Source organism: Oryctolagus cuniculus, chromosome 10 (assembly GCF_051225735.1).
Source record: "Oryctolagus cuniculus isolate XC-2025 breed Fujian yellow rabbit chromosome 10, ASM5122573v1, whole genome shotgun sequence".
In the NCBI taxonomy this organism is placed as follows: Eukaryota; Metazoa; Chordata; class Mammalia; order Lagomorpha; family Leporidae; genus Oryctolagus; species Oryctolagus cuniculus.
The window spans coordinates 56756677-56784148 of record NC_142876.1 but is presented as its reverse complement, the minus strand read 5'-3'; the positions used below and the strand labels follow the sequence as shown (position 1 = coordinate 56784148).

At 37.2% G+C, this 27472-nt stretch overlaps 1 protein-coding gene across 2 annotated transcripts in view; it reads right to left on the bottom strand.

Annotated features, from left to right (window-relative positions):
• The window catches only part of ROCK1 (Rho associated coiled-coil containing protein kinase 1), a 144523-nt gene that overhangs the window by 66000 nt on the left and 51051 nt on the right, over positions 1-27472 (bottom strand). For both annotated transcript variants that reach the window (NM_001082367.1, XM_051851073.3), the window contains 9 exon segments: positions 2387-2447; positions 5915-6074; positions 13653-13744; positions 15331-15469; positions 15786-15930; positions 17136-17220; positions 18016-18191; positions 20653-20790; positions 21344-21444. In NM_001082367.1, coding sequence (NP_001075836.1) covers positions 2387-2447; positions 5915-6074; positions 13653-13744; positions 15331-15469; positions 15786-15930; positions 17136-17220; positions 18016-18191; positions 20653-20790; positions 21344-21444 — 1097 coding nt within the window.

Sequence of the window (27472 nt, the reverse complement as noted above, 5' to 3'; positions counted from 1 at the left end):
ATGGAACACAAAAGTGTTATAAAAGCTTTATGTTCCAGGGAAAAGTAAGTAGTCAGTGTCAAATGTGGCATAGTAAAAAACATAAGATGTGTACAGAAAGTTATTCACTGTATGTGGCAACTGCAAAGCTGTTGGTTGGCACTTTTGCTAGATTTTCAAGAAGAGTTAAAAACTAAATCAGTTGATTTTGTACTTAGATCTAAGTTAATATATTCTTCCCCGTGACCTTACTAGAGCAAACGGTAAAAGGTAGCAGTCATTGACGGAAACTTAAGGCAATCACCATCGAACAAGAACAATCTAAAAGAAAATATGAATATCTCTGAAGTCCTAATAGATCTCTAATCTTACAGATTGTAAAACAACGACAGCAGGGTTACAGCAACTCTTTATTGTTACCAAACAAAGTTGCTTCATCTTAAAGATTTCTTAGTCTTTGTTAGCTATATAATATAGCAAGTAGATTTACTGGATGGAAATTTAAAGGAGAAAGATGATCCTTTTAGCTAACAGGAACTCACATAGTTTTTCTCTTGCTTTCCCTTTACATCATATGTTCTCTCACATTTAAGAGTAAATATAACAAGAAAAAAGAGAAAAATTATATCTGATTTTTTTTTTTATTTTTTGACAGGCAGAGTGGACAGTGAGAGAGACAGAGAAAGGTCTTCCTTTGCCGTTGGTTCACCCTCCAATATCTGATTTTTAAAAATGGTTGCTCTCTCCTCCCTTGCTCTATTAAAAATCTGTAGGCTATAATCACAAAAGGCCAAATAATGCTCTAAGGATAGCCAGCTAATTATTTCTGATATTTTTCAGAGAAGTCCTGGTTAAACCAAAAAGATCTTGAAAAATATAAGTAAATTGTTTCTTTTTATAAAAAGACCCACTTGGGGCTGGCGCTCTAGCGTAGGGGGTAAAGCTGCAACCTACAGTGTCAGCATCCCATATGGGTGCCAGTTCAAGTCCTGGCGACTCCACTTCCGATCCAGTTCTCTGCTATGGCCTGGGAAAGCAGCAGGAGATGGTCCAAGTCCTAGGGCCCCCTGTACCCATGTGGGAGACCAAGAAGGAGCTCCAGGCTCCTGGCTTCGGATCAGTGCAGCTCTGGCCGTTGCGGCCAACTGGGGAGTGAACCAGAGGATGGAAGACTTCTCTTTCTCTCTGTCTCTCTTCTCTCTGTGTAACTCTGACTTTTAAATAAATAAATCTTAAAAAAAAAATAAAAAAAGAACCACTATCTCATGAACATGAGCCATATGAATAATACAACTAACAACTAAAAGTTTACCTCCTACAGAAATTACTTCTCATTGAACAAATGAGAAGATTCTGAGTATATTGGTTATTCTCCTTTTCCCCTGTGCCATTCCAGCCTTGAAGATCCACCCTCAGAGAATCTTGAAGATTCTCTGTCTTAAAATCTACAGACAGCATTGCCTGTTCCCTGTTCTATGACTTCACGGTTAGTTTCAGCCTATGGAAAACACTACCAAGAATTCAGAAGGTAAAGAAATGAAGTGTTCATTCTCCCCATAGTCTTCTTGCTTTACTGTGATTCTGGCAGTATTTTGTTTCTCATCTATGATTCCAGGCTTATTCTGAACTATGGTAATGAGATTTTCTCTCCTTGCCCCTTCAGTATAGGGGCAATGGCTTCCCATCGTTATCAATCAATATTCTGCTGTACTTTTGTTCACAGCACTTTAACAGTTCCTGTTTAATCAATGCATACACAAAATATGGCACATTTGTGCCACAGGATATTATTGTCTTAAAAAGGAAGGACATTTTGATACATGGATGAACTTTTAAGACATATGCTAAGCAAAATAAACTGGTCACATAAGAACAAATATTGTATAATTTCATTTATATGAGGGACCTAGAATAGCCCAATGTGAGCCAGAAACAGCAGTTACCAGGACTTAGAGGCAAGGTGTAGAATTTTAGTTTGGGATGAAGGAAAAGTTCTAGAGATGGGTGGTGGTAGTGATGGTTGAACAATGTGACAGTTCTTAATGTCATTGAACTGTACACTTAAAAATGGTAAATATCATGCTATATATATTTTATTATACACAAATAAAATTATCTTCTTTTAAATCTTATAAATGTGTCATCTGTTTCCCTGACAAGACCCTAATGATACACTGATTTATTGTGTATTCCTTATTCCAACAAATCCATTTAGTAATTCAGAGCTTACTAACAGATTGCATATATATTATCACATTTTATATTCAGGCAAAAAATCAGACTGGAGAGGAGTCAACAGATAAAAAGAAAAATGCAATACATACAATACATACACTTACTCAATATCATACATACAAATACATTATGCACAAAATGCTTTTTTAAAAACTGTTAGGAAAATACCTACCAAACTTTTATCCACATTGGAGCTAGTTCTGTTATCATTAGGATTTGCTGGAGATAAGTATCTGGATTGAGGGGGTTTTAAAAAGAAAACAGATGGAAAAAGTCTTTAATATACAATAATAACTAATAACAATACTACATGCATATTTTATGTCCAGTATTATACTAGCTATGTTTTAAAAAAATAAGCACAAACTTGTAATTTTTTTATTTTAGAACCTTAATATAAAAGTGATACCTATATTAAATTAAATCCTCAATCATGTCTGAAGCAGCACCTTATAATCATGATTTAATATTTCTATATCAAAATATACAAATATTCATACAAAGTAGGATAAAAACCATAAATAATCTCAAGTTAGCTTAGATAAGGTTTTTTGGCCACAAGAGCAGGTTATATATGACAAGCTTCACCATCAAATCAGTGAAAATCATTCTGTTTTCTGAGCTTTAGGATTTAAGAACAGGGATAAGGGGGCTGGCGTTATGTTGTTGCGGGTGGATCTGTCACCTGCAATGTTGGCACTCTGTATGGGCACCAGTTCATGTCTCATCTGCTCTGCTTCTGATCTGGCTCCTTGATAATAGCTTGGAAAAAGCAGCAGAGAATGGCCCAAGTGTTTGGGCCCCTGCTATCCATGTAGGAGATCTGGATGGAGCTCCTGGCTTTGGCCTGCCTCAGCCCTGGCTGTTGTGGGCATCTGGAGAGTGAACCAGAGGATGGAAGATCCCTTTCTCTCTCTCTCTCTCTGTCTCATAACTCTTTCAGATAAACAAAAATTTTTTTTTTCTTTTAAAGAATGGGGTAAGGCATTGTTGGTTGGTCTCTACAGACATGTGTATACTCCCCCCAACTATCCTTTAGCAAAGCAGGACACTGACTTTCTGGATTAAAAAAATTAAGAGTTTTTTACCTAAAAGGTTGAAATACCAGAAACAACGTTTGAATCCATATATCTCTAAGTCTTATATGTTACATTTATCCTTCTGCAAAGTTAGTTAACAGAGTTCTCTGAATGCAGCAGGAGAAATATAAGGATACCACCTGTACACATTCATATATTCTTCTATTTCATTTTTCTTTCAAGGTTCCTTTTGCCTATTATATTGTTGGTTTTATGCAGAGTCTGGTCAGATCAGAAAGTAATTTTCTATGAAAAGGACTTAGTAGATAGTAGATTATTAGGAAGGTAGTTGAAGTTGAGGATTTTTTAAAAAGATTTATTTATTTGAAAGTCACAGTTACAGAGAGAAATGGAGAGAAATCTTCCATCCGCTGGTTTACTCCCCAGATGGGCACAACGGCTGGGGCTGAGGCAGGCTAAAGCCAGGAGCCAGGAGCTTCCTCCAGGTCTCCCATGTGGGTGGCAGGGACCCAGATTGGAAGTGGAGCAGCAGGGACTCCAACCAGCACTCATATATGATGTCAGCACTATAGGCAATGGCTTTACGCTATGCCACAGGCCCAAGGGTATTTTGGAAATCATACTCAATTTTGTTATGCTTCTACAATGAATAACTGTGGCCAGATAACTAAAAATATATTTGGGTCAGGAATAAGAATTCCAGGACTTTTCAGACCAGTATATTCAAAATTGTGTTATATTAAGCCCAATTAATATTTTACCAAATATTTATTAAGAACAATCATATCTTTGTTTACGTAATAAGCAATTACTTACACAATATGACATTATGCAGAAAAACACAGTACAATATTCTACCTTTACTTAAAAATTATTTTGGGTCATAGAACACATGACTACAAAGAAAAACCAGAGAACATATTCATGTACATAACAACGTAGTATAAACAGTATATAAGTTTTTTTATTTAATTCAAGATAACCTTTGCAAAGAGAAGCCTAAATAAGTACTACACTCTACTACAGAAAACCCAAATATATCTGAAATTATTTATATCATCTCAAGCATTTCAGAAATTTAGAGTATTTGATAAAAATTGAAAATAAAAAACACATAAAAACAAAATGATGCTTCAGTAAAAACTGTCCTGCAGCTCTCCTATGTAGGTAAATCAATATAAGATAGCTATAATGTTATACTCATGGATTGAGTGGAAAAAAAAACAGGATTAAAGTACTGGTTTTTTTGCTGGCAAAATCCCAAGTGCTAGCTACTAATGTGTTGACAGAACAAAAAGTATTCACTGTTGTTTCACAGTGGATTATTGGGAAGTTTTACAAGACAGGACTAAACTGCCTTTTTGTTTTGACATATACCTGAATCACTCATATAAAAAAGATTTGACTAAAATAAAAACAACCTTCACTTTAAAATAAGGTTAGCTATCTAGCCTCAAATTTAGTAATTACTCTAAGCAAATAAAATATCTAATATTACTCCACTGAGGTATAATTTGATTAAAATCACATCTTTTTGAAGTAGAAAATAATAGTAAATAGATTCAATCCAGTAAGTGTTGCCATATGGTCCACTGTATTATACTGCTACAACACTTTGTTTAGATTTCCATTATGTGGTGCTTACCAACCTGCTGTACAATTTATCTGTTTCCTAGGATGTGAGTATCTCAAGAGAAAGTGCTATGACTCATTCATCCTTCTCCCTGCAGCTTGGTGCTTAGTATATACCCAACAAAGTGTACGTTAACAAACATATCTGCTGAACGAATCAGAACACTGGAATAATGTTCTGTACTTAACTTGTATCTCAAGTACATGTGTAAAGACTAAAGCTAACATTAAGACTAATGGTAATAATAACTAACACAGAATGCTTTCTATGTGCAAAGCACTGTTCTAATTGCTTTACTGTGTTTTGATTCATTTAACTCATACATCAACAATATGAGACAAGTATTATTGTTATCACCATCACTCATACTTTTGAGGAAATGGAGACATAACAGATTAAAGTTCTTTGTACAAGCTAACAGTATAGATAATGTAGAACAATATAGATAATATAGTATAGATAATATCTCCTTTACATGTTATTTAGCAGAGTGAATTCATTAAATGGTGTTTGGAAGAAATCACATAATTTTTGAAGAGCTGAAAAATATGCCCCTTTAGTAATACTAACACAGTGATGATAATGCTAGAAAAGTCTATTTGTTGTCCCAAATATTTATAAACCATAACTCTAAATACTCAGTATCCCATCATTATATATATAGGATGCTTATAAAGATTTAAACTGAATAATAAATATACTACTTTTGTTAATCCTGAAATATTATGTCATTGAAATATTGCAGAATTGTAAGCCTAGGGACTTAATGGATTAACCAAAATGTTAGTATTAACATCTTCTGACACGTTAATTGCTGTAAACTGAGGGTATATCATTCAGAAAAGAATTTCTAAAAAGAATATCTTGAATATAAATGAGACTTAAAGAAATTCAACATGAAAGCTTACAAATATCATACATCACTGAAAATGACATAAAAATAAGATATATCTTTATCCATATATATGTATGTGTATCACATCTCTCTCAATACTTTACTCCTAAAATCACTATTTAGCACACTTACCTACGATTACTATAGTATGTAAATCCTACAAAAGGTAGCTGATTGCCAACAAAAGCTTTAGGAATAGGGAATGTTTCTTCATCTCCTTTATCTTCTTCCAAGTCATCAAAATTACTAGTATCAATGTCACTACTTAAATCAGGTACAACTGGTGCTACAGCTAAAAACAGAAATAATATTAGCTTTCATTTCAAATTTAACATACAAATAAAATGAAGTAAAGATTTCATACTAACTACTAATGATTTCTCTCTTACAAACAGCATGTGAACCACAAATTCCAAAAGAGTTGAATCTTACTGTACTATGTTTTCCTAGGATTAAAAAAGAACTAGTAGGGGCTAGCACTGTGGTGTAGCAGGTAAAGCTGCCACCTACAGTGCCAGCATCCCATATGGGCACCGGTTAGTGTCCCAGCTGCTCCACTTCTGATTTCAGCTTTCCACTATGGCCTGGGAGAGCAGTAGAAGATGGGAGATCTGCAAGAAGCTCCTGGCTCCTGTCTTCGATTTAGCCCATCTCTGACCATTGTGGCCCTTTGGGAGTGAACCAGCGGATGGAAGACTCTGTCTGTCTCTCAGTAACTCTGCCTTTCAAATAAATAAATCTATAAAAATAACAGTTTTAATCATCACATAATAATTTGTATTGAGCTCCTGGCTTTCATTTGGCCCAGCCCTGACCATTTCAGGTATCTGAAGAGTGAACCAGATGATGGAAACTGCCTGTTTCTTTCAAAAAGAAATGATCACATGAGGGAGATTAGAGAATCAGAGCCAAGTGCTGTTTCTGATGGACCTAATCTTTTTATAAAAGACACTATTTCAGAGTAGTCTTAAAATGAGATAAATTTTGCTTAAATTCTGAGATACAACTTGGAAAGATCTTGGGGTAATCTAAAAGTGATTATTTCTGCTGATAAATGAAGATGTTAGGGCTTTACATAGTACCATATAATCATTTCAAAAATAACAAGATAAAAAAATTAGTTTTGGGGCCAGCGCTGTGGCGCAGCAGGTTAAAGCCCTGGTCTGAAGCGCCGGCATCCCATATGGGCGCCGGTTCTAGTCCCAGCTGCTCCTCTTCTGATCTAACTCTCTGCTGTGGCTTGGGAAGACAGTGGAAGATGGCCCAAGTCTTTGGGCCCCTGCACCCACGTGGGAGACCCGGAAGAAGTTCCTGGCTCCTAACTTCGGATCAGCACAACTCCAGCCATTGTGGCCAATTGGGGAGTGAACCAGTGGATGGAAAATCTCTTCCTGTGTCTCTAGCTCTGTCACTCTGACTTTCAAATAAATAAAATAAATCTTTAAAAAATTAGTTTTATTGAATTACCCTCAATACAAAGGACATTCAATTTACTTTAAAATTTGCTTTCATTAAACAACTGATAATCTAGAAACCATGTTCCAAAAAGAAAACCCAAGTGATATCACCAAAAGGCAGCACAGGGAACCCATACCTAAACTGATACAACCATTGCAATGGTATAAACAAGCAGAAGTGAGGCCGGTGCTGTGGCATAGCAGGTAAAGCCACCACCTGCAGTGCTTTGTTGCATATGCTTTACCACAATAAAAAGAGATAATTTTTAAAAATTTATTTATTTCAAAGAGTTACGGGGTGGGGAGGGGGAGATTTTCCATCCACTGATTCTCTCCCCAGATTGCTGCGAGAGCTGGGGCTGGGGCTAGGATACGTCGAGGCCAGGAGCCAGGAGCTTTTTCCAGTTCTCCCACGTGGGTAAGCAGGGTCAAAGAACTTGAGTAACCTTCTACTGCTTTTCTGGGGCCAATAGCAGGGAGCTGAATTGGAAGCAGAGCAGCAGGGACATGAACTGGCACCAATATGGGATGCCTGAATTGCAGGTGGCAGCTTTATAGGCTATGCCACAACACTGGACCCAGGAGGTAATTTCTTAAAAAAAGTCTACATAAAAAGGAATCCATTATAATGCTCTGAAAGTCTTATATCATAAATTAAAGATTCCCTGAAGAAAACTTGCTAAGTCCTAAAGTCTTTATTCAGCCCATAGTGATCACTGCTCCCAAGAGAATGTAAAAAAGTTTTTAAAGTTATTTATTTGAAGAGCAGAGATATAGACAGACAGATGGAGAAAGAGGCAGAGAAATATCAATCCAGTGGTTCACTTCCCACATACACCTACAGATGGAGCTGGGCTAGACTGAAGCCAAGAGCTAAGAACTCAATCTGGGTCTCCCAAGTGGGTGGCAGGGACTCTTAAGTACCTGAGCCATCACTGCTGCTCCCAGAGTGTTTACTGGTAGGAAGTTGGAATAGAATGTGTGGAGCAAGTACTCAACCCTAGGCAATCTGATATGGGATGTGGGAATCCCAAGAAGAGGTTTACCTGCTAAGCCAAATATCTCATAATGAGAATGTAAAATTATAAGAATACTGGTCTTGATTAATCCATAAAACCTAGCATAGTATATATGTGCATAAAGACAATGAATTTGCTTTTAATTGAACTGAAAACTTAACGCATGAGTTGACAAAAATGTAACTACTATTTCTACTGTGTATATTTCCCAACATCTGCAGGTAGTTTAAGGAATGACAATACCAAGTCAACAGGATAATGAATAATGAGTGTTTTTGTAAGTTACTGCATTATTAATAATCCAGTTTCCTGCTAATGTGCCTGGGAAAGCAGCAGAAGATGGCCCAAGTCCTTGTGCCCCTGCTACCCATGTGGGAGATCCAGAAGAAGCTTTTGGTTCTTGGGTATGGTCTGGCCCAGCCCTGGCCATTGCAGCCTATGGGGAATGAACTGGCAGATGGAAGATCTCTGTCTCTGTCTCTCTAACTCTGCCTTTCAAATAAATAAATCTTTAAATAAAATAGCAGGTACATAGTATTCCAAAGGCTTTGAAGTCAGAATCAGAGTAAGATTTGAATCCTGACACTGTCATTCATTCTCAGTGTGATCTGCAACATGTTATTTAGATCTTTTCATTTCCTTTATCTTCAACCTTTAATGTTACGTCATTTTTTCCTATTTATTTATTTGAAAGTCAGAGTTACAGAGGAGAGGAGAGGCAGTAAGAGAGAGAGAGAGAGAGAGATCTTCCATCCTCTGGTTCATTTCCCAACTGGCTGTGACGGCTGGAGCAGTGCCAATCCAAAGCCAGGAGCCAGGAGCTTCTTCCAGGTCTCCCACATGGATGCAGGGGCCCAAGGACTTGGGCCATCTTCTACTGCTTTCCCAGGCCATAGCAAAGAGCTGGATCAGATCTGGAGCAGCCAGGACTCAAACCGGTGGTGGTCTTTACCCACTATGCCACAGCGCCAGCCCCTTCTGTCATTTTTCAATTCTACCTCAAATGACTGGGAAAGTAATTTTATACTCTTCTTACTTCCTGAATTTAAATGAAGGGCAACGAAGATCAGGAAGCTCAAGGCAATTCTGCCAATAACCAAGCTATTTTCAACCCCACTCCCAACATTATCAAAGAACACAAGCTTAAGATTAATTGCCATTGTAATCTGGAAGCATGTAAGTGATAAAACTACCAAAAGAACTATTACCTATAAAAAAGTAATGTTGACAAAGAAAACTGGAGTCAAAAAAAATTAAAAGGAATTCTGTTATATAATTTTTAAACACTTAGAAGGCCAGAGAGGTCAGTTCAGAAAAAAATTCTTGGTATTTCAGGGGTGGGAAGAGAAAAAAGGGTAGGAAGAGGGAAAAGAACAATAAGTTCTACAGACTTCAATTTTTCTTTCAATAACGACTAAGCAGGGCCCATTAGGACTAGAGAAAGCATCAAAATGTTTGTTAAGTATGCTAAATCTAACTATACTATAACTAAACCATAGCGAACTGTAAATCTTAAAAAGTTATTGAAATTATAAAAGAATACTGTAAAATTACATGAGAATAATAAGTCTTTATATATAAAATTCAATTGATTCGAATCAATGAAGTAATTCACTCTACTTATTTCTTCATAAATAATAGCAGTTTTATTTAAAAGGTACAACCATATAATATAAAGTGCCACCAAAATCTGAACTCCCCAAAGCTATGACACTATGAACCCCACAAGTGGAGAAACGTTGTTGGTATGATCACTGTTGTTTTGCCAGTGCCTGAAACAGAATAATGCTCAGCATATAACAGTCATTAAATATGTATTTGTTGAATAAATTAACTTCTTTCTCAGGGCTGGCGCTGTGGCTCAGTAGGCTACGCTTCCACCTGCAGGATGCCGGTTCATGTCCGGGCTGCTCCTCCTCTGATCCAGCTCTCTGCTATAGCGTGGAAAAGCAGAAGATGGCCCAAGTGCTTGGGCCCCTGCATCTGTGTGGGAGACCCAGAAGAAGCTCTTGGCTTCTGGCTTCAGATTGGCCCAGCTCTGGCTGTTGTGGTCATTTGGGGAGTGAACTGGCAGATGGAAGACCTTTCTGTCTCTGCCTCCCTCTGTTTGTAACTCTACCTCTCAAATAACAACAACAACAACAAAAACCTAACTTCTCTCCTAGTTCATGTCAACTTTTCAAAATAAAAAGAAATACATCTTCCCCATTTTTCCGCGTGATTTAGTGCATGGTCATTGTATAGTTATTTTTATGTTAACTAACTGAAAAACATTTAAAGGAATCCAAAAGTTCTTTGTATCTTCTTCAGTTACTTTAAAGTATTTTTTCAGATTTATCAAGATATTTGGGGGCTGGCCCCATGGCGTACTAGGTTAATCCTCCCCTTGCGGCGCTGGCATCCCATATGGGCACCAGTTCTAGTTCCGGCTGCCCCTCTTCCAGTCCAGCTCTCTGCTATCACGTGGGAAAGCAGGAGAAGATGGCCCAAGTACTTAGGCCCCTGCACCCATGTGGGAGACCAAGAAGGAGCTCCTGGCTTCGGATGAGTGCAGCTCCAGCCATTGCTGCCTTCTAGGGAGTGAACCAACGGAAGGAAGACCTTTCTCTCTGTCTCTCTCTCTCACTGTTGGTAACTCTACCTCTCAAATAAATAAATAAATAAAATCTTAAAAAAAAAGATATTTAGTATGTGTTCAGCTTTCTTAAACTTTACTCTCAGAACATAACTTAAATAAAAACAAAGATTTTCAATTTAACCATTTGTTTCAATACTTGTTCATCTCTTCCTCTTGAGACAATTTCTCTTGTAGCCTGAATACAATGATTATGTCATATTTACTTACGAAAAGTAGGAAGTTCTTTACTTCCCAGTCTATATTGTTAATAAATTCTCAAGATCAAGCTGCTTTTGTAGCTTATCCAAATAGCCAGTCAGTAAGTGATAATATTCATTGTGGTTTAATTTCTTAATTTCCAGAATAATTTATTTCCCTTTTTCCCTTCTAAAGCAATTTTATAGCTTAGTACAATATGTGTACTGTACTTAAGTTATAATTATTCCGTTGAAAATATTTGATAATTAGAATACTTCTCTAATACTGCCAAACCTACATGATCTATTCAGAGAAAATTAACAAGACTTTTTTCCTTCTGAAAGAACTATCTTTCATCATCTCAGCTACATAGGAAATTCCTTAAAACAAATATCTAATTTGCAACTGTGCCTAAAATCTCTTATCTGAGTTTTTTTCCATTATTATTGACAACTGGTACTGATACAGTGGGAAGTTAGGGGTGAAGATACATTATCCTTTCTCTGATAAGTCAAAAGGGAAAATATTCTTGAGACTTCAACTGGCAAAGATGAACTTTTGACCTCCCAAATCCACGGATGATGGAAATCTTTGATGACAATATAATACTGATTCAATCACGCTGTACTAGGATTTCTGTAAATCTCCTCACAATTTCAACTTTAAAAATTTTTTTAAAGATTTATTTTATTTGACAGGCAGAGTTGCAGAGAGAGAGGGAGAAAGAGTGATATCGTCCATCCACTGGTTCACTCCCCAAATGGCCGCAATGGCTAGAGCTGCACCAATCCGAAGCCAGGAGCTTCTTCTGGGTCTTCCACATGGGTGCAAGGGCCCAAGGACTTGGGCCATCTTCCTCTACTTTCCTAGGCACATTAGCTGGGAGCTGCACTGGAAGTGGAGCAGCCAGACTTGGATGTCTGCATTGCAGGCAGAGGCTTTAGCTGCTATGCTACAGCACTGGCCCCAATAAGGAAATATTCCAAACTGACTTAAATTAACTTCTTGTACACTAAATGTTTCTATTTCTGAATGGCAAGCTGTTACATCCAATAGAATCAAGTGTAATGCAATTTTGGATATCCTCATAAGCAGAGTAAAATCAAATTCTGATATTTTAACATTAGAATCTCCTTATATTTTAGGTCTTAATAAAAGTAAGACAATAATGCATCTTTTCTCAAGAACATATGTTTTAATTTCATTTGCCTATTTTGTGACTTCTTCAATAATGAGATAACTAAAGCCTAAAAAATAAAAGCAACCCATAAAAAATCAAATATCAAATTATGACTGCACAGGGTCGGAGCTGTGTTATAGCAGGTAAAGCCACCGCTTTCAGCATCAACATCCCATATGGGTGCTAGTTCGAGTCCTGGCTCCTCAACTTCTGATCCAGCTCTCTGTTATGGCCTGGGAATGCAAAAAGATGGGCCAAGTGCTTGGGCCCCTGCACCTGCGTGGGAGACCTGGAAGGAGCTCCTAGCTCCTGGCTCCTAGCTCTGCATCAGCCCAGCTCTAGCCATTGCAGCCATTTGGGGAGTCAAACAGTGGATGGAAGATCTTTCTCTCTCTCTGCCTTTGCCTCTCTGTAACAATGCCTTTCAAACAGATAAATAAATAAATCTTTAAAAAATATTATGACTGCTAAGCCTAAATTCATTACATTTATATTTCATTTGTGCATCTTGAGTGGCACATCAGAGGTGCAGCAGTACCATTTCCTCAAAGATGTTAAATTTTCTTTATTTAAAAAGATTTATTTTATTTATTTAAAAGGCAGAGTTAAAGAGAGAGGTAGAGACACAGAGAGAGGTCTTCCATCCACTAGCTCACTCCCCAGATGGCTGCAACAGCCGGAGCTGCGCCGATCTGAAGCCAGGAGCCAGTAGCTTCTTCTGGGTCTCCCATGTGGGTGCAGAGGCCCAAAGACTTGGGCTTTCTTCTACTGCTTTCCCAGGCCACAGCAGAGAGCTGGATAGGGAGAGGAGCAGCTGGGACTAGAATCAACACCCCTATGGGATGCCGGCGATTCAGGCCAGGGCTGTAACCAGCTCTGCCACAGCGTCGGTCCCAAAGATGTCAAATATTCTTAGGGCAGGTGTTTGGTGCTGCAGTTATGATGTTGCTTGGGACACCCACATCCCATATCAAGAGTGCCTGGATTTCAGTCTCAGCTCTGATTCCTCATTCCAGCTTTCTCCTAATGTACACCTGGGAGGTAGTAGGGGATGATTCAAGTACTCAAGTTCCTGACACCGCAATGGGAGACTCAGATTGAGTCCCCAGCTCCTGGCTTTGGTCTGGCCCAATCTTGGCTGTTGAAGGCACTTGGGGAGTGAATCAGCAGATGGGAGACATGTCTTTCTGTCTCTATCCCTCTGCCTTTCAAATAAATAAAATTTTAATTAAAAAAATTTAAGTTCTTTTTAACTGTAATAGTACAATCTCTGTACAGTACTTGTGTAGCTCTTATTTTCATCAGATATACATAAACATTCAGCAAAGCAGTTTCAACAGCTTATTTACCACAACTACTTTCAAATATGCACTGTAATGTGAAAGAAAAAATAACTTACTGTCTCGGAGTGTTTCCCAAGCCCACTGGTCATTTTTGAAGAAAAGATGTCGTTTGATTTCTTCTACACCATTTCGCCCTAATCGCACTTCTCTGAATAGAGAGGGAAGGAGAAAAGTAATTAACCACTTCAAATGTGCCCAGGTTTGTTTGTGGGCAGAGCGCTATATCTGTCCAGGGTGACAAAAATAGTTCTATGTCACCTGAAGTTATACTGATAATTACCATAAAGTTCAGCTCAAATAGAAAATACCTTGGAAGTCTAGGGGAGAACATTAAAGGGTTAAAGAACAGTAAAGAAAAAAATATATAAATATAGATTTCCTGACAACTTTAGCTGAATTGGAAAGAGGGATCAGCACCTTTTGCTCTCTAGTAGAGGACTTTTAAGCAAAGAGAATATTCTAATTCCAAATGTTTTCATAAGTTAAAGGATAAATTTGCTTTAGACATATTATACTTCCTCTAAAAAGCTTTTATTGACTTTTCTGACTGGATCAGGGAACCTCTTTTCCAGCACATAGTATCTCTCTTATGGTAACTATCTGTACTGTAAATGTGATCTGCTTGTCAATTTCCCCAAAAGCACTGCAAACTATTTGAGAAAAGTGGCTGTGTATCCTATTTACTTCAATATTCCTAGCACCTAACCCACAGCACAGTACAGTACTTAAAACTAAAAATGTAAAAGTTTTTAAACTATACCTCCTTTCAAATTCTAAACAAGGTAACAAAAAAGATAAGTTGATCTGAACTAAAGCAAATCTCAAATGGAAACATAACTTAAAAGTACTAGTCTACCCTATTCTTTTTTTAAAAATATATAATCCTAAACATTCAGTGTAATCTTACTAAGTCATCTGGTTCATTTTAAATTTAAAAAGCAAGCCATAAGAGCATGTGTAACATATATATAATGTCTTTTATAAAAAATACAAAAATGCACACACATTTATAAAAATTCTTTTCAATCTGTCTACAAAGGAGCAGGTAGGAAATATGTGTTATTTTTATTGCTTTATATAACTTCATTAAACATACAGTATATATCATAAATCTAAAATGACATAGATTGGAAGACATAGCATCATTTTTGTACTACTGGGGGAAAAAAGCTCCAAATTAATACACACCCAGTATTGCAAAAAATTCATTTTAATAAAAGATGTTAATATTTTTAAAAGTTACTTAATTTGGGCCAGTGTTGTGGTATGGCAGGTTAACCTACTACTTGCAATGCTACCTGCGATGCTGGCATCCCATGTGGTGCCAGTTTCTGTCCTGGTTGTTCCACTTTCAGTCCAGCTCTCTGCGGATGGCCTGGGAAGGCAGAGGAAGATGGCCCAAGTGCTTGGGCCATTCCACCCACATGGGACACCCAGAAGAGCTTCTGGCTCCTGGCTTTGGCCTGGCTCAGCCCTAGCCATTGCAGCCATTTAGGAGGTGAACCAGCAAATGGAAGATCTCTCTCTCTGTCTCTCATTCTCTTTGTAACTCTGCCTTTCAAGTAATAAATAAATCTGTTTAAAAACTTACTTAGACTCAATAAATAAAATGTACTACTTTGATATATTTATATCCTAATAGGTCATAATTAGCTCAGATATGGACCTTAAAAATCAAGCAGCAAGATGAGAAGTTCTTAGAATTAGCAGAACTTGAATGCTAAGATTATTTACCTGTCAGTAAGGAAGGCACAAATAAGATTTTTTGCTTCTTTTGATATGTCATTATCATCAGGGAAGGTAAGTGAATTTTTATGATTCATAATTTTACTGTAAGTCCCAACCAGAGAATCTGCATAAAAAGGTGTATCACCTGAAAAGTTTATAGGGAAAACAAAAACAGAATAAAATAAATTTGAAAAAAAAAATCAATTTCAAAGGAAAAAAAAAAGTCAAAGCTACCTGTTTAAAAGATTAAGAATGTGTTAAACTAAGATCAAACACATATAGAGAGATCAAAAAGTTGTTCCAATCTCTAAAAAGCATTTAAAACAATTAGAAAAAGCAAATTTCCCCACAAACAAAATCAACAATTACTGCCCAATGTAATAAGTATATTACAAGAAGTCAAATGGTGAGTTTGGGATGAACAACTGTATTAGATATACATAAAATCCTCCTTTACTTACCTACAAGCATTTCATATAAAAATACTCCAACTGACCACCAGTCACATTCTCGTCCATAATAACCATCACCACCTTGGGATTTTAATACTTCAGGGGAAATATAATCAGGTGTTCCAACTGCTGTATCACATCGTACCATACCTTCCTAAAAAAGAACAGCAGGTTAAATTTTGAATTAGGAAATAACTATAAATTACTTAAAATAGCCTGTAGAACTTCGAATTTTTAGACTATAAAATATCTTATCAAAATTCAATGCAAACAACCAGCTTAATCACATATACATACTGCATATATATTAATATACTTTTGTGTGTATGTATATACACATATATACTGATGATTTTTATTTTGTAATAACAATCACTAGAAAGACACATTGCCACCATTTATTATTCCCTAGTTAATACATCCATCTTCACTGCAGAGAATAAGTATATAAGGCAATGCAAATATACTGAAGAGCTGAATTATTTTATGACACTGATAATATTAATTTCATAATTTTTTTTAACAAAAACTGCTATTTAAGTGTTTTTACAACAGCAAAGCAAATCTAAAAAGCTTGGTTGTAAAAATATAAAATGAAAAAGTATATATGTGGGAAAATTGCATGATACTGTTGAGCCCACTGAATATCTGACATGCATTTTTAATACTCTCTCCTCCCAAAAACTATTTATGTACTTATTATCTATTTTAGCTGCTACCAATGCAAAAGAGTTATAATTAAATGTTCACACAGAAGTTCTCATGTAGAATTTCCTTCTAACCAATAAATTTCCTTTAAAAATAATAAATATAGCATCCTGACTATTGTTTTGGGATGTTTCAAAGAACACAAATTGTTTCAACTAAAGATAAAGTTGTATACTTACTTCTTCTGCAGTACATAAAACTTATTTATGATAAAAAGTGAGGATGGCTATTTTTTAGGACTAACCCTTAAAATAAGCAGTAAAATATTTTATATTTCAATAGAAGGCAAATAAAACTCTAAAAAAAATGAACTACATTACCGATATCCAATTTTTATGAAAGTCTACTTTTAATACTGACTTAAGTTATTTAGTCATATTTCAGCTAATCCCATTTCTAGTTACCCACAGTGTACATTACAAAATTGTTATGAAGGATTTAATACATCTGGCAATCCACATTTACCCTAAATAGAGAAGAAAAAACAAATCACTAAGAAGTTACTAATACAACATTGAAACCACACATAGTCCCAACAACTAAGGTCACATCAATCCTAAACAACTATACTATGGTTAGTAAATTTTTACATTTTCTAACAAAGCACCTATTTTGAGTTAGCAAAAACAATTAAAAATTTAATTAATTAACCTTATTCATCTTCATACAAGTACCAAAATCTGCTAACTTCAAATGTCCAGATTTATCCAGCAGCATGTTGTCAGGCTTCACATCTCTGACAGAGGGGAAAAAAAAAATCAGAATATTTATAAACAGATCATATACTTTAAAAATTATATGAGGCTGTTACTTTAGGTCAAGTATCTTCAATCTAGGTAAAGTAACTTTTGATCTACACATATTCTCTATAAATTGAATTTTATCAAGGAAACTATGTATTATATTAATAACTCCTAAGAAGACATACATTTCCCTTTTAGGCAGAGTTTGAGTCTTCAAGGGAGAAAAAAATGCAATCATTTGAGAGAAATTCATGATCAAAAATGTAATATTCAGACATAAAAGGTAATTGGAATAGGTAAGATAGGTAAGTACATAAGTAACCCCAGGACAGAGAATAAGTCACTTTCATTTTTGATCCCTGACATGTAGCACAGCAATTGCAAATAGGATTCAAGCAGTGCTTGCAGAAGAAACCAAAGTATTCCTCTAATGAGTAAACAGTTAAGATCCATTCACTAATCAAAAGCAAATTAACTTGTATACTACAAAAACTGAAGTGTTTAAGACCCTATATATCTTGGCAAACCACCTACAATTTTTATTTTTCAGAATGCCATATGAAAGTTATATACCAAGATTAAGCAATATTAAAGAATACATTTATATTAACATTAATCTGAAGTGCTAAAAAAAGGAACTTCAAAGTTTTAAATTCCAAAATTCCACTCATGTCATAGAGGAGGAAAACAGGTGGATTTAGGCTAGGAGATGCTAACTAAATAAAGCTTATGCTCTTTTTGAGCTCTCCTTTCAACAAAGGGAAAATTTAAAGTATTTTTATGTTTACCTATGAATAAAACCCATGGAATGGATTGCATCCAATGCAAGAACTACTTCTGCAGTATAGAAGCGTGCCCATTTTTCAGGCACATCATAGTTGCTCATTAAGTTTACAAGATCTCCACCAGGCATGTATTCCATCACCATGTACAGATAACGATCGTCTTGGAATGCATAAAAAAGCTGTACAAATACAACAAACAAAACAGATTCATTAAGGTTAGGAAGGGCTTATTTCACTTAAAAATTGGAAAAAAATATTAACATAAGATTTAAGTAAAATAATAAAATCCTAGACTAGTAATTTTAAGTGTAGTGTTTATGTTTTCCTTTTTTTTTTTTTTTTTTTTACGATTTATTTATTTGAAAGGCAGAGAGAGAGACAGAGAGAAAGAGAGAGAGCTTCTATCTGCTGGTTCACTCCCCAGATGGCCACAATGGCTAGGGCTGGGCCAGGCCAAAGCCAGGAGCTTCATTCAGGTCTCCCATGTGGGTGGCAGAGTGCCAAGTATTTGGGCCACCTTCCATGCTTTCCCAGGCATATCAAGCTGGACTGGAAGTACAGCAGCCAGTACGCAACCAGTGCTCATATGGGATGCTAGCACTGCAGGCAGAGGCTTAATCTTCCACGACACAGCACCAGCCCCATTAAGTATAATTTTTAAAAAAAGAAACACAAATACAACAAAGACCCAAGTATATATAAAGTAAAAAATAAAACAAAAAAACTTATTCTGAAGAGTTAAATGAGACTCTACTTTCTTCATAATCTCCTACAATATTTGAATTTTTTAACTGATAATTTAAGAATTTTGAGTTTTAATAAAAAATACAAATCTAAGCAAAGAAATATTTTATTTCTAATTTAATGTATACATTATTGAGGCTTACTGTTAAATTAATATCAACACTACAATTCTCAATAACTCCTTAATAAATAGAACAACACTTTCAGGGGTTCCTTACAGCTGTATGACTTTAGCAATTTGCTTAACCTCTCTGAGACTATAATCTTTCCTAGAAAGACTATATCTTTTTCTAAAAAAGACTTATTTTATTTATTTGAAAGAGTTACTGAAAGAGGGAGATACAGAGAGAATATCTTCCATTTGCTGGTTCACTCCCCAAATAGTCTCAATGGATGGGTATGGGCCGAAGTCAGGAGCCAGAACTCTACCTGGGTCTCCTACATGGGTGGCAGGGACCCAGGTACTTGCTCCATCTTCCACTGCCTTTCCAGGCACATTAGCAGGGAGTTGGATAGGAAGTGGAGCCGCCTAGATTCAAACAAGCACTCATATAGGATGCCTGTGTTGCAGATGGTGGGCTTAACCCACTACACCACAGCACCAGCACCCTCTAAAAATTGTACACTTTAATTTGGCATGGCCATGAAAAGGGCACTTGGTTTTCTCTCTCTTTCTCTCTCTCTCTCTCTAACTCTCAAATAAAATGAATAAATCTTAAAAAAAAAATCTAAAGAAAAAAATTTACAATTCTTTATTTGGGTCCCACAATTAGAGAAACATTGTTAATTTAGCAGCAGTTCATTTATAGACAATGTATGAATAAAAATGAAGCTCTGAAAGCCCAAATTATAAATGTAGTCTTGAAAGTAACAATTACATCATAAGCCTTTTTAACTCTCTAAAGAACACTAAACATTCATGTATCAGTGGTTGTCAACCAAAGGTGATGTCGGGCCCTCACTACCACTACCACTCAACGAAACCTGAATACATGTCTGTGTGTCACAACTGGTGGGTATATGGGTGAGGAGGACTACTATTGGCATCTTCCGGGTAGTGGCTAGGGATGCTGCCAAACGTCCTAAATAAGCACACCAGTAGCTGGAAAAATGCACAGAATAGCCCCTGACAACAAAGAATTATCTGATTCAAAATACTAATACTATCAAGGTTGGGAAATGCTGATCTATACAGCTGATAAAAACAGAGCAAACACTTCAAGCTTCAAAACTGTATGTCTTCAACATTTCCCATACCCTTTTTATTCCAAATACTAGTATGCTGTTTAGGATAGTCTTCATTATAAACCATAAGTAAACACATGCTAGAAATTTAGAAATGGTATAGCCCAGTTTACTCTTTCCATACAAAATTTTACATTAAAGACTGCAATGTTTAAGACAGATATAATACGGAGCTGTTCCATATCTCTGCATTGAAAACAAAAGCACACAAGGTATTATTTGGAAGCCTAGTTTAACTAAATTGCCTCTCATTTTCCTTCATTTCCTCCACTTCCTCCTTTCCACAAATTAAAAGACAAAAAGATAAGTAGACAAATAAGAGAAACTCATGTTTGGGGGGAAAAAACTTAAATTTCAATATTAAATAAAATTATATATTTAAAGCTAGAGTATAATATTATGACTTTCCCCAAATCAAAGCAAATTATTTAAATTTGCTATATTAAATTCCAAATAAACAATTATTTTGCTTTGGCCTTATTTTCCTTGTAGAATGATTCAATAAATTTAAATTTCATTATTTTTAACTGAGATTAGATACTCTTAAAATTACAAATAAATTTGCTATTACTGTTTTAAAAAACAACCTAGGGCTTCTCAGATGCTTGTTACAAACTAGTACAACAATAATGAAACACTTGAAAATCATACCTGAACAACCCAAGGACTGTTAGCAAAAGCCATGATGTCTCTTTCTTCCCAGAAAAATGCAGAATCAGATCTCTTAATCATTTCAAACTTGCTGAGAAGCTTCATAGCATATACCTTTCTGGTGGATTTATGCCTTACCTTTAAAATTGAAAATGGAGATTAATGAACCTTTTGCTCTATATTTCACAGAACAATTTACTAAATGATTATAACTACTTGTTACATAATTTGGTAGTGTTGTTTTATTTATTTTCCTTTCTCCTTGTGGTGTATTATCTCAATTAGCTAGTAACAAGGCTTCAATTACCAGAAGTAATATTAGAAAACATCATCTTTATTCCCTAGATTATGGCACATTATCCCTCCCTCCATCCTGCAATGTAAGTAGCCTCTTGTTTATAAGGCTTATTTTTCCATAGCATTTTAATACTCGTAATACTAGAGCAAAGATTTCTCTTCTGATGTTTCAGACCTCTTCCCTAACCAGGGATACTTGGGAAAAACAATTCCCACTATTGCTGGATTTGACCTTAGGCTTTTAAATCTGTAGGCAGGAATGTCTAGAGCAATTTAAAACAAGAATTCTTTAAAAAACAATAAAACATTATTTTCCCAAATAATATATGTTAAACATGAAGTGGACTTTTTTATTTAAAAGTTCTTATTTTTAAATCTCATTAAAATAACCTACCAATTGAACTTCTCCAAATGCACCTCTACCAATCACTTTCACTACTTCATAATCTTCAGCTTTCATTCGTAAATCTCTAATTTTATTTATTGTATCTTTATCTGTATGAAAAGAAAAGTTTATTATTTTAAATCACTAAAGCATTATACTTTACATTCAAATTCTTGAGAAAACAACAAAAAATAAAACAAATTTCAGAATTAGTTGAAATTAGTGAAATTTGTTATAGAAATGTTAAATGTGCTAAGAATTTTAAAAACTAAATTCTGAAATAACTTCATTATATATTGAATTTTATTAAAATTTGATAGAATCTTTTTCTTTTTAAATTTTTTTTGACAGGCAGAGTTAGAGAGAAAAAGACAGACAGAAAGATCTTCCTTTTTCCGTTGGTTCACCCCCCAAGTGGCTGCTATGGCCAGTGCATTGCGGCTGGCGCGCTGTGCTGATCTAGAGCCAGGAGCCAGGTGCTTCCTCCTGGTCTCCCATGCGGTGCAGGGCCCAAGGACCCGGGCCATCCTCCACTGCACTCCCGGGTCACAGCAGAGAGCTGGACCGGAAGAGGAGCAACCGGGACAGAACCTGGCACCCCAACCGGGACTAGAACCCGGGGTGTAGGCGCCGCAGGTGGAGGATTAGCCTATTGAGCCGTGGCGCCAGCCGACAGAATCTTTTAAAAACACAACAAAAAATTCTTGAGGATGAATTAATTAGTGTTTGGTATTTTAACTACATATGAAGCTTGAATTTAGGAAACATGGGTAGATATTCTGGATTCATGAAATACAATTTTATGTATATCAAGTCAGTTTTGATGATTCTTTAAAAGAGATACGTTAACCTACTATATCATGGCAAATATGCTAAAAAATTCACAAATTTCCAACTTGCAATTTTTAGTACTTATATCATTATTCTACTTGAACCTAGATTTTAACTTAAAACACACAGTGGGAATTGCTGCAATTATTTATATAAACCTGTCATGCTACAAACTATAATAATTTACAAATCCCCACTGGATAGTTACCCTAATTCCTAATTTGGTCATAGATTAAAATAGGGCTATTTTAATCCAGAAGGGTCAACACTGGCATGAGATTATATGGAAAAGCTTCACATTTCAGAGTTGTAGAAAATACATAACAGCAATTGCCTGAAGCTCTAGTCCCTAATACAATGCAACATTAGTATTTTTCTTTCTTTTATTTAAACTGAAGCGTTCATGTATATTAAGATCAATAAATTCACATACAAGGGAGAGCACATTTCCACACAAGAATAACAAAAGTATGTTTAAGTTAGATATCCCCTGTAAGATGCACCAGAAAGATACAGACAACAATTAATTCAATCACTGAACAAATATTTAGGTCTACCATGTATCAGGCTCTATAGTTGTCACTGGAGAAACATAAAGATAACTTTAAAAACATAGTTCCCGGGCTGGCACTGCGCCACAGAGCCAGGCCCTATAAATATATTTATATATATATTGGGCAAAAGCCCAATTCCAGTTAAATCCAACTCTCCAACTTCTTTATCAGCAATCATGCACTCTGAAATATGTCTGAATAGATACATAAAATCACAGTGATACCATTTCAAATTTATAACCATAAGCCTCAAGCTACTCTTTAATTCTGCTTGGCAATCATACATTTATTCCCCTAGTCTATTCACTCTCCCAATCTCCTAAAAACCGTATTTTATGTTCTTTCATCTCACACCTTATATAGTCCTCCCAAAGATCCTCATTCACAGCTAGATATCTTCTTGGTTACTACCCTGAAAAAAATATAACAACTGGAAGAAAACTGGTCTTTTCATCTTTCACTGTACCTTAGTCAATCTCTCCACTTATCACTAGATGTCAATATTTTTCACTACTTCAAGGACACTGCTTATCTTTTTTTTAAAAAAATATTTATTTATTTATTTGAAAGTCAGAGTTACACAGAGAGAGGAGAGGCAAAGAGAGAGAGGGAGAGGTCTTCCATTGACTGGCTCACTCCCTAATTGGCCACAATGGCTAGAGCTGCGCCTATCCAAAGCCAGGAGCCAACAGCTTCTTTCGGGTCTCCCACGCAGGTGCAGGAGTCCAAGGACTTGGGCCATCTTCTACTGCTTTCCCAGGCCATAGCAGAGAGCTGGATCAGAAGTGGAGCAGCTGGAACTTGAACCGGTGCCCATCTGGGATGCCGGCACTGGAGGCAGCAGCTTTACTCACTACGCCACAGGGCAGGCCCCAAGCTTATCCTATTTTTAAATATTTATTTATTTGAAGGGCAGAGTTACATACACACACACACAGAGAGAGAGAGAGAGAGAGATCGATCTTCCATTCACTGGTTCACTCTCCAAATGACCCCATGGCCAAATTTGGGCCAGGCTGAAGCTGGGAGCTTGGAAATCCATGTGGGTTTTCCACATGGATAGAAGGGGACCAAATAATTATGCCATCTCCTGCTGCTTTCCCAGGCACATCATCAGGGAGCTGGATCTGAAGCACAGCAACCAGGACTCAAACCAGTGCTCACATGGGATGACAACAGCACCATGATGCTAGTCCCAAAATAAACTTATTTTTTAATTATGCTTTTCCATGTACTTTTGGAAGTATCCTCACTTAACAGCATCTTTGAAATTACTGGATCACTCTCTCCTGATACATTCTTTACATGACTTCTAGAACACCACACTCTTACAATATTACTGAGTTATTTGGCTTTTTTTTTTTTTTTTTTTTTTTTTTGCTTTTACATTTTCCCCTCAGCCCGAAGAGTCACTTCTCAGTTGCCTTTGCTGGTTCCTCCTCTTCTTCCAAATTCCTTAACATTGTAGCAATCCAAGGCTCAGTCCTCCACAGTGTTTTTCTCCTCTATCTACAGCTTACTTCTTGATGGTCTCTTAAAAAAAAATCCATATTGCCAACAACTCCCTAATGTTTTAAAGATTCTCTCTCTCTCTCCTTCTCTCTCTCTCTCATACACATACACACACACACCAGACTTGGGGTCAACACTGTGGATAAGTTCACCACTTGTAATGCTGGCATCCCATATGGGCATGAAATCTTGTCCCAGTTGCTGCACTTCCAACTCAGCTCCCTGCTAATGGCCTGGGAAAAGTAGTGGAGGATGGATGGCCCAAGTACTTTTAGCCCTGCCACCCATGAGGGGGACCCAAAAGATGCTCCTGGCTTCAGCCTGGCACAGCACTGGCCACTGCAACCATCTGGAGAGTGAATCAGCAGTTGGACATCTCTCTCTCACTCTGCCTTTCAAATAAAATAAATATTTTTTTAAAAATCAGACATATATCCAATTACTTTTAAAGTGTATCCTCTGGGGGCAGGTATTATGGCACAGAGGGTTAAGCTATTAACTCTTATGATGTCTACATTCAGCATGGAAGTGCTGGTTTGAGTACTGTCTCATACACTTCTGATCCAATTTCCTGCTAATACATCTTTGGAGGCAATGGAAGATGGCTCAAGTGCCTGGATCTCTGCCACCCACATGGAGACAGAATGGAATTATGGGCTCCTCAGTTCCTGTCCCAAGCCTGGTCATTGCAGGCATATGTGAAGTGAACCCAGCAGGTGGAAAAAATCTTTCTGTGTGTTTAAGTGTGTTGGAGCAGGTGGGGAGAACGCTGTTGCTCTGCCTACCAAGTAGATGAAAATAAAAAATATCTGAAAAACAAAATGTATCTTGTTAGGTAAATGATATCTGAAATTTAATATCTCCCAAACTGAAGAGATATTCTCACCTAAAACTTCCTCCTATTGCCGGCGCCGCGGCTCAATAGGCTAATCCTCTACCTGCGGCGCTGGCAGCCCGGGTTCCAGTCCCGGTCGGGGCGCCGGATTCTGTCCCTGTTGCCCCTCTTCCAGGCCAGCTCTCTGCTGTGGCCCAGGAGTGCAATGGAGGATGGCCCGGGTCCTTGGGCCCCGCACCAGCATGGGAGACCAGGAATAGCACCTGGCTCATGGCTTCAGATCACCGCAGCGCACCGGCCGCAGTGGCCATTGAGGGGTGAACAACGGAAAAGGAAGACCTTTCCCTCTGTGTCTCTCTCACTGTCCACTCTGCCTGTCAAAAACAAAACAAAACAAAACAACTTCCTCCTATAAACTCCACACTTTAGCTGATGGCTCAGTTTTCCTAAGGACAATAACCTAGGGGGCATTTTTTTTTTTTTTTTTTTGACAGGCAGAGTTAGAGAGAGAGAGAGAGAGACAGACAGACAGACAGAAAGAAAGGTCTTCCTTTTTCTGTTGGTTCACCCCCCAAAATGGCCACCACGGCCGGTGCGCTGCGGCTGGTGTGCTGTGATCCGAAGCCAGGTGCTTCCTCCTGGTCTCCCACGCGGATGCAGGGCCCAAGCACTTGGGCCATTATCCACTGCACTCCCGGGCCACAGCAGACAGCTGGACTGGAAGAGGAGCAACCGGGACAGAATCTGGCACCCCGACCGGGACTTGAACCCAGTGTGCCGGCAACGCAGGCGGAGGATTAGCCAAGTGAGCCACAGCGCCGACCTGGGGGCATTTCTTTTTAAAGTTTTTATTTATTTATTTGAGAGGCAGAATTACAGACAGAGAGAGGAAGAGACAGAAAGAAAGGTCTTTCATCCACTGTTTCACTCCCCAAATGGCCACAACGGCCAGAGCTGAGCTAATGCATCTCAAACCTCTTCAGGATCTCCCACATAGGTGCAGGGGCCCAAACTCTTGGGCCAACACCCACTGTTTTCCCAGGCCACAAGCAGAGAGCTGGATAGGAAGTGGAGCAGCCAGCGTCCATATGGGATGCCCGCACCACAGGCGGAGGCTGAGCCTACTAAGCCACAGCACCAGCCCCAGGGGGCATTCTTGACTCCTTTTTTCCCTTACATTCCACATCCAATCTTTCAGGAAAATAATGTTAGTGCTCTCTTTGAAATATATCTGGCAGTTGATAACTTCTCACCCTCTACCAAACCAGCACTATTCTCTTCCTTGGATTATTGGAATAGCCCTTTTCCCCTGCGTCTATCCTCGCCACTCCATAGTCTGTTCTCAGCACAAGGTGATATTCTTAAAACACAAGTCAGATCATGTCACTTCCCTGCTCAGAACTCTCTAATGTCTTGCCATCTCACCTAGAGCAAAAGCATAAGATTTTACAATGGCCTACAAGCCTCTACATGATCTACTCTCTCTACTCCCATATCTCTCTGACATCATTCTACTATTCTCTTCCTTGCTTAATCTTTTCCAGTCACACTTCCTTGCTGCTTCTTCAACAGGTAAGGTACACTCCTTCTGTAGGGCCTTTGCACTGGCTATTCCTTTGTATGCCATTCTTTTTTCTCAAAAATCCACATAGCTAACTACTCAACTACTTCAATTCTCTCAAGTGTTACTTTGTAATGAGCCACCCTATCTAAAATTGCAAACTTTGCTGGCTTTTAAACCTTTGTAGACCATGGAATACTACACAGCAGTAAAAAAAAATGAAATCCTGTCTTGTACAAAATGGATGAAAGTGGAAAACATCATATTTAGTGAAATAAGCCAGTCCCAAAAGGACAAGTACCATACACTCTCCCTGATGTGTGATAACTAATAGAGCACCTAAAAGGTAATTTATAGAAGTGAAATTAACACTTCGAGATGCAATGACTTTGAACAGCCCTTGTCTCGACTGTTGAGCAAGTTTTTCTCATACAATTTACTAAACTCTTTATTTAGTATAGAATTAATCATATGTGTATAAAGTTAATTGAAAATAGATCTTAGTAAAAAATAAGAATGGGAATAGGAGAGGAAGGAGGAAGAGGGGCGGGATTGTGGGTAGGAGGCGGGGTATGATGGGAAGAATCACTATATTCCTAAAGTTGTATTTATGAAATACATTAAGTTTGTATTCCTTAAATAAAAGGTTTCTGGGGAAAAAATAAACCTTTGTAGACTGTTTATTTTTTCTCAAAACAGCTATCACTCTCTCTGTTGTTTACAGAATTATTTCCATGCAAAAAAGAAAAAAACCCTTCATTCATGCTAAGACTTCTAGATAGAAATGTATAACCATCTAGATCCTTTTACCAATTTCTAATTGTCAACTACGCTGGGCCAGGCAA